Genomic DNA, 8,590 nt, shown 5'->3' with positions numbered 1-8,590 from the left:
GTTAATATTGTTGTTGTTGACAGGTCTGGCCAGCAGGTAGAACATTATTCTGGCCATGTTGTTAATATTGTTGTTGTTGACAGGTCCTGCCAGCAGGTAGAACATTATTCTGGCCATGTTGTTAATATTGTTGTTGTTGACAGGTCTGGCCAGCAGGTAGAACATTATTCTGGCCATGTTGTTAATATTGTTGTTGTTGACAGGTCTGGCCAGCAGGTAGAACATTATTCTGGCCATGTTGTTAATATTGTTGTTGTTGACAGGTCTGGCCAGCAGGTTGAACATTATTCTGGCCATGTTGTTAATATTGTTGTTGTTGACAGGTCTGGCCAGCAGGTAGAACATTATTCTGGCCATGTTGTTAATATTGTTGTTGTTGACAGGTCTGGCCAGCAGGTAGAACATTATTCTGGCCATGTTGTTAATATTGTTGTTGTTGACAGGTCTGGCCAGCAGGTTCTGGGAGAACATTATTCTGGCCATGTTGTTGATATTGTTGTTGTTGACAGGTCTGGCCAGCAGGTTGAACATTATTCTGGCCATGTTGTTGATATTGTTGTTGTTGACAGGTCTGGCCAGCAGGTTCTGGGAGAACATTATTCTGGCCATGTTGGGAGAACAGTTCATGGTGGGAGAGGAGATCTGTGGAGTGGTGGTCTCTATACGCTTCCAGGTACACACACACACACACACACACACACACACACACACACACACACACACACACACACACACACACACACACACACAGGCTGAATCTCTTGGGCCCTAAGCCCTTTATCGATTGGCCTCTTGCTGATCGTGATCACTAAGTTTTTTGGGGGCCAAAATGAGCATTGAGATGATGCCCAGTTAACGTCCCACTTGTCATTATAAAAAAAAAAATCTAAATGAATTCGCAAGCATTATCTCCCACGACTTGTCTTGTAACATGACTCGCTATGAAACACGGGCACTTGGGACCTGGGGCAAAGACGGAGGCATAGGTTACTCTGATAGACAGTGATCAAGTTGTACAAAATATGTGCAAGTACAGTACCAGTCAAAAGTTTGTACACACCTACTCATTCCAGGGTTTTTCTTTATTTTTACTATTGTCTGCATTGTTTAATAATAGTGAAGACATCAACGCTATGAAGTAACACATATGGAATCATGTAGTAACCAAAAAAGTGTTAAACAAAGCAAAATATATTTGAGATTCTTCAAAGTTAGACACCCTTTGCCTTGATGACAGCTTTGCACACTCTTGGCATTCTCTCAACCAGCTTCATGAGGTCACCTGGAATGCTTTTCAATTAACAGGTGTGCCTTGTTACTTTGTGGAATTTCTTTCCTTGATGTGTTTGAGCCAATCAGTTGTGTTGTTATTTGGTAAAAGACCAAGTCCATATTATGGCAAGAACAGCTCAAATAAGCAAAGAGAAATGACAGTCCATCATTACTTTAAGACATGAAGGTCAGTCAATACGGAAAATGTCAAGAACTTTGACAGTTTTTTCAAGTTCAGTCACAAAAACATCAAGCGCTATGATGAAACTGGCTCTCATGAGGACCGCCACAGGAAAGGAAGACCCAGAATTACCTCTGCTGCAGAGGATATGATGAAACTGGCTCTCATGAGGACCGCCACAGGAAAGGAAGACCCAGAGTTACCTCTGCTGCAGAGGATATGATGAAACTGTCTCTCATGAGGACCGCCACAGGAAAGGAAGACCCAGAGTTACCTCTGCTGCAGAGGATATGATGAAACTGGCTCTCATGAGGACCACCACAGGAAAGGAAGACCCAGAGTTACCTCTGCTGCAGAGGATATGATGAAACTGTCTCTCATGAGGACCGCCACAGGAAAGGAAGACCCAGAGTTACCTCTGCTGCAGAGGATATGATGAAACTGTCTCTCATGAGGACCGCCACAGGAAAGGAAGACCCAGAGTTACCTCTGCTGCAGAGGATATGATGAAACTGTCTCTCATGAGGACCGCCACAGGAAAGGAAGACCCAGAGTTACCTCTGCTGCAGAGGATATGATGAAACTGTCTCTCATGAGGACCGCCACAGGAAAGGAAGACCCAGAGTTACCTCTGCTGCAGAGGATATGATGAAACTGGCTCTCATGAGGACCACCACAGGAAAGGAAGACCCAGAGTTACCTCTGCTGCAGAGGATATGATGAAACTGGCTCTCATGAGGACCACCACAGGAAAGGAAGACCCAGAGTTACCTCTGCTGCAGAGGATATGATGAAACTGGCTCTCATGAGGACCACCACAGGAAAGGAAGACCCAGAGTTACCTCTGCTGCAGAGGATATGATGAAACTGGCTCTCATGAGGACCACCACAGGAAAGGAAGACCCAGAGTTACCTCTGCTGCAGAGGATATGATGAAACTGGCTCTCATGAGGACCACCACAGGAAAGGAAGACCCAGAGTTACCTCTGCTGCAGAGGATATGATGAAACTGGCTCTCATGAGGACCACCACAGGAAAGGAAGACCCAGAGTTACCTCTGCTGCAGAGGATATGATGAAACTGGCTCTCATGAGGACCACCACAGGAAAGGAAGACCCAGAGTTACCTCTGCTGCAGAGGATATGATGAAACTGGCTCTCATGAGGACCACCACAGGAAAGGAAGACCCAGAGTTACCTCTGCTGCAGAGGATATGATGAAACTGGCTCTCATGAGGACCACCACAGGAAAGGAAGACCCAGAGTTACCTCTGCTGCAGAGAATATGATGAAACTGGCTCTCATGAGGACCACCACAGGAAAGGAAGACCCAGAGTTACCTCTGCTGCAGAGGATATGATGAAACTGGCTCTCATGAGGACCACCACAGGAAAGGAAGACCCAGAGTTACCTCTGCTGCAGAGGATATGATGAAACTGGCTCTCATGAGGACCACCACAGGAAAGGAAGACCCAGAGTTACCTCTGCTGCAGAGGATATGATGAAACTGGCTCTCATGAGGACCGCCACAGGAAAGGAAGACCCAGAGTTACCTCTGCTGCAGAGGATATGATGAAACTGGCTCTCATGAGGACCGCCACAGGAAAGGAAGACCCAGAGTTACCTCTGCTGCAGAGGATATGATGAAACTGGCTCTCATGAGGACCACCACAGGAAAGGAAGACCCAGAGTTACCTCTGCTGCAGAGGATATGATGAAACTGGCTCTCATGAGGACCGCCACAGGAAAGGAAGACCCAGAGTTACCTCTGCTGCAGAGAATATGATGAAACTGGCTCTCATGAGGACCGCCACAGGAAAGACCCAGAGTTACCTCTGCTGCAGAGGATATGATGAAACTGGCTCTCATGAGGACCGCCACAGGAAAGACCCAGAGTTACCTCTGCTGCAGAGGATATGATGAAACTGGCTCTCATGAGGACCGCCACAGGAAAGGAAGACCCAGAGTTACCTCTGCTGCAGAGAATATGATGAAACTGGCTCTCATGAGGACCGCCACAGGAAAGACCCAGAGTTACCTCTGCTGCAGAGGATATGATGAAACTGGCTCTCATGAGGACCGCCACAGGAAAGACCCAGAGTTACCTCTGCTGCAGAGGATATGATGAAACTGGCTCTCATGAGGACCGCCACAGGAAAGGAAGACCCAGAGTTACCTCTGCTGCAGAGGATATGATGAAACTGGCCCTCATGAGGACCGCCACAGGAAAGGAAGACCCAGAGTTACCTCTGCTGCAGAGGATATGATGAAACTGGCTCTCATGAGGACCGCCACAGGAAAGGAAGACCCAGAGTTACCTCTGCTGCAGAGGATATGATGAAACTGGCTCTCATGAGGACCGCCACAGGAAAGGAAGACCCAGAGTTACCTTTGCTGCAGAGGATATGATGAAACTGGCTCTCATGAGGACCGCCACAGGAAAGGAAGACCCAGAGTTACCTCTGCTGCAGAGGATACGTTCATTAGACTTACCAGCCTCAGAAATTGCAGTCCAAATAAATGCTTCATAGAGTTCAAGTAACAGACACATCTCAACATCAACTGTTCAGAGGAGACTATGTGAATCAGGCCTTCATGGTCGAATTGCTGCAAAGAAGAGACTTGCTTGGGTCAAGAAACACGAGCAATGGACATTAGCTGGTGGAAATCTGTCCTTTTGGTCTGATGAGTCCAAATTTGAGAGTTTTGGTTCGAACTGCCATGTCTTTGTGAGACACAGAGTATGTAAACGGATTATCTCCGCATGTGTTGTTCCCACCGTGAAGCATGGAGGAGGTGGTGTGGGGGTGCTTTGCTGGTGACACTGTCTGTGATTTATTTAGAATTCAGGGCACATTTAACCAGCATGGCTTCCACAGCATTCTGCAGCGATACGCCATCTGGTTCTGCAGCGATACGCCATCTGGTTTGTGCTTAGTGGGTCTATCATTTGTTTTTCAACAGCACAATGACCCAAAACACACCTCCATGCTGTATAAGGGCTATTTGACCAAGGAGAGGGATGGATTGCTAATGTAATGGGAATATGAAGAGGCTGGCTCAGGCTTACAGCTAGCTAGCAAGCTAATGTAATGGGAATATGAATCGGCTGGCTCAGGCTTACAGCTAGCTAGCAAGCTAATGTAATGGGAATATTATGTGGCTGGCTCAGGCTTACAGCTAGCTAGCAAGCTAATGTAATGGGAATATTATGTGGCTGGCTCAGGCTTACAGCTAGCTAGCAAGCTAATGTAATGGGAATATTATGTGGCTGGCTCAGGCTTACAGCTAGCTAGCAAGCTAATGTAATGGGAATATTATGTGGCTGGCTCAGGCTTACAGCTAGCTAGCAAGCTAATGTAAAGGACAAGTTTTCGTGTACATTAATCAGAAATACGGCTCATTCAAGCACTAAACTCCTTAGCTAGATGAAAAATTGGGTGACTAAGACCTCGGCAACTTGTTTTCTGTTGACTTATTTTACTATTTTTGAGGGCAAAGTAGATGTGACTAATTGAGGTGCTGAAATTGTTGGGATGAGCTTGCTGCCAAGGGTACGAAGTTGGCAAAGGATTCCCACTCGATGAAGAGGCTTCCGAAGGTTGCAGTGGAGCCCTCGATGACTCGACAACTAGCGTTTGAGATTGACTGAACGCGCATATCGAGTGGTCAAAGTGTTCGGTTTGAGATTCAGCCTCACTCGTGTGTGTGTGTGTGTGTGTGTGTGTTTCTAGGAAGACATCCTGTCTATATGGAATAAGACGGCCAGCGATCAGGTGACGACGTCTCGAATCCGAGACACTCTTCGACGCGTCCTGAACCTCCCACCTAACACCATCATGGAGTACAAGACACACAACGACAGCCTCAAGTACGATTCACACACACACTCCCACCTAACACCATCGTGGACACACACACTCTCCACCTAACTCAATCGTGGACACACACACACACACTCCCACCTAACACCATCGTGGACACACACACTCTCCCACCTAACTCAATCGTGGACACACACACACACACACGCTCCCACCTAACACCATCGTGTACACACACACACACTCCCACCTAACACCATCGTGGACACACACACACTCCCACCTAACACCATCGTGGACACACACACACTCCCACCTAACACCATCGTGGACACACACACACTCCCACCTAACACCATCGTGGACACACACACACTCCCACCTAACACCATCGTGGACACACACACACTCCCACCTAACACCATCGTGGACACACACACACTCCCACCTAACACCATCGTGGACACACACACACACTCCCACCTAACACCATCGTGGACACACACACACACTCCCACCTAACACCATCGTGGACACACACACACTCCCACCTAACACCATCGTGGACACACACACACACTCCCACCTAACACCATCGTGGACACACACACACACTCCCACCTAACACCATCGTGGACACACACACACTCCCACCTAACACCATCGTGGACACACACACACACTCCCACCTAACACCATCGTGGACACACACACACTCCCACCTAACACCATCGTGGACACACACACACTCCCACCTAACACCATCGTGGACACACGACCACTCACTGTGTTGTCTCTATAGATAATTCAGACTTCTTTTTTATTGATCTGTGTTTTCTTTTTAGGGATAATTCCAGCTTCCGCAACACAAAGATCACCCTGTGAAGAGAGACGGAGGAGGAAGAGAGGCAAACCACCTGGCCATTTCTCCTGAAGTTATACTGTTTCCTCATGGACGATAACATGACTCTCTGTCACACTCTTTCTGTCTCCTCTCTCTCGGCATCTCTCGTTCTCTCGGCATCTCTCTCTCTCGGGCATCTCTCTTTCTCTCGGGCATCTCTCTTTCTCTCGGGCATCTCTCTTTCTCTCGGGCATCTCTCTTTCTCTCGGGCATCTCTCTCTCTCGGGCATCTCTTTTTCTCTCGGGCATCTCTCTTTCTCTCGGGCATCTCTCTTTCTCTCGGGCATCTCTCTTTCTCTCGGGCATCTCTCTTTCTCTCGGGCATCTCTCTTTCTCTCGGGCATCTCTCTCTCTCTAGCATCTCTTTTTCTCTCGGGCATCTCTCTTTCTCTCGGGCATCTCTCTTTCTCTCGGGCATCTCTCGTTCTCTCGGGCATCTCTCGTTCTCTCGGGCATCTCTCTTTCTCTCGGGCATCTCTCTTTCTCTCGGGCATCTCTCTTTCTCTCGGCATCTCTCGTTCTCTCGGCATCTCTCGTTCTCTCGGCATCTCTCGTTCTCTCGGCTTCTCTCGGCATCTCTCGTTCTCTCTCGTTCTCTCGGCATCTCTCGTTCTCTCGGCATCTCGGCATCTCTCGTTCTCTCTCGTTCTCTCGGCATCTCTCGTTCTCTCGGCATCTCTCGTTCTCTCGGCATCTCTCTCTTCCCCCCCACCCCCCGGACTCTTTCTCTCTCTCCAGGGTTTACAAGGTGCTTACAATACTTGAATTGGCTTCTGAAATGGAACACCTTGAAAATCTGACATTTTCTTAAGTTGGTACTTGAATTAAAATGAAAGGAGAACAGAAAATGATCAAATATGTTTATGAAAAATGTGTTGGTCTTGTATTCTACCCAGTTTTATTTCCTCACGTTCTGGTTGCCAGGTGAGATCGCTCATTCCACCCACTCAGCCAGGCAGGTCCAAAACGGACTGATTAGGTGCTGCCAAACGTCACATCGCTAGCTAAAAGGCCATGTAGATTTAACCTGTTGCGAGTATGGAACATTTCTGGGATCTTTTATTTCAGCTCGTGAAACATTCGCATGGTTGAATTGACCCTGAAGAGCGACATGAAGCGGGAAAGACAACTCTGCATCCCGCGCCGGTGCCAGTTCTACATTGGGACGTTTTCTCTGCAATGAGAGAACTTGCGATATTCAATTTGATCAAGCAGTGGCTCCTGGCGTTCTGTTGGCTGCTCACCCAGCGACTCTAAACCTGCCAGTCGGAAGCGTGATGCTTTTCCGTAGAATTCGCGAAGATTCCCAAATGTGCAATAAAAATACAATAGTCATTAATACTCAAATGACATCAGTACTGAGTTACGATTCATGTATATAATAAAGCAACGTATTAACTTGTAAGGTAGTGATGAATAATATGCAGTAATATACTGTTTTTTCCCATCAAGGTTGTGGCGATATACTGTCATCTGGTGGCAACTAGAAACAATCACATTTTATTGGTCACATGGTTAATATTACAAATTAATGGTCCTTGAAAATAAATATTAGTGCTTGAAAAAGTACTTAAGTCCTTGAATTTGACTTGCCACTGTCTGTATGAACCCTGTTTCTCTTGCCTCGCTGCATTTCTCTCATTCTTGCTGCCTCTTGCATTTCTGAGAGTGTTTCACTGCGGAGATGGAGTAGTGTGATGCTATGGAGACGAGAGTCCTCTTTGTGCAGCTCGTCCCCGAGTTGCACAACAGGCCAGTGGGACCAACTCTGTGTGTGATGGTGTTAATGTTCCCATGACTACAGAAATAAATGTGTTTTTAGTATCCTGTCTGACTACTTCATAATTACATTAACCCTAATCTTGATAAAAACATGTTGAATACTCGTGACCTGTGGGAATGCTTATTGAATTTTCATCATACATTTACGTGCTAAACTCTGAGCAGTTGTTTTTCGTTCTTTACCCGGAAAGATAGTGACGACATTACAGCCCTTGTCTTTTTGGAAATTGAACTCCTCTTACTGCTGGCAGTATTATTAGAATCCCCCCCCACACGTCTGTGAGAACCATTAGACAGGCAAGTCTGTTTAGGCATAGCCAACAGGGCATGGACCTTAGCCAACAGGGCATGGTCCTTAGCCAGCAGGGCATGGACCTTAGCCAACAGGGCATGGTCCTTAGCCAGCAGGGCATGGACCTTAGCCAACAGGGCATGGACCTTAGCCAACAGGGCATGGTCCTTAGCCAGCAGGGCATGGTCCTTTGCCAACAGGGCATGGACCTTAGCCAGCAGGGCATGGACATTAGCCAGCAGGGCATGGACCTTAGCCAACAGGGCATGGACCTTAGCCAGCAGGGCATGGACCTTAGCCAACAGGGCATGGACCTTAGCCAACAGGGCATGGTCC

At 47.4% G+C, this 8,590-nt stretch overlaps 1 protein-coding gene across 1 annotated transcript in view; it reads left to right on the top strand.

The window, feature by feature from the left end:
- Positions 1-8,004, top strand: part of eif4e2rs1 (eukaryotic translation initiation factor 4E family member 2 related sequence 1) — a 53,326-nt gene extending 45,322 nt beyond the window's left edge. The window contains exons 6-8 of the mRNA XM_055939144.1: positions 570-673; positions 5,187-5,323; positions 6,122-8,004. Coding sequence (XP_055795119.1) covers positions 570-673; positions 5,187-5,323; positions 6,122-6,161 — 281 coding nt within the window. The 3' untranslated portion in view covers positions 6,162-8,004. The remainder of the gene's footprint in view (positions 1-569; positions 674-5,186; positions 5,324-6,121) is intronic.
- Positions 8,005-8,590: the final 586 nt, after the last annotated feature.

Source organism: Salvelinus fontinalis, chromosome 11 (genome assembly GCF_029448725.1).
Source record: "Salvelinus fontinalis isolate EN_2023a chromosome 11, ASM2944872v1, whole genome shotgun sequence".
Taxonomy (NCBI): domain Eukaryota; kingdom Metazoa; phylum Chordata; class Actinopteri; order Salmoniformes; family Salmonidae; genus Salvelinus; species Salvelinus fontinalis.
The sequence above is the reverse complement of the archived record's forward strand: the minus strand, read 5'-3'. Positions and strand labels throughout refer to the sequence as shown.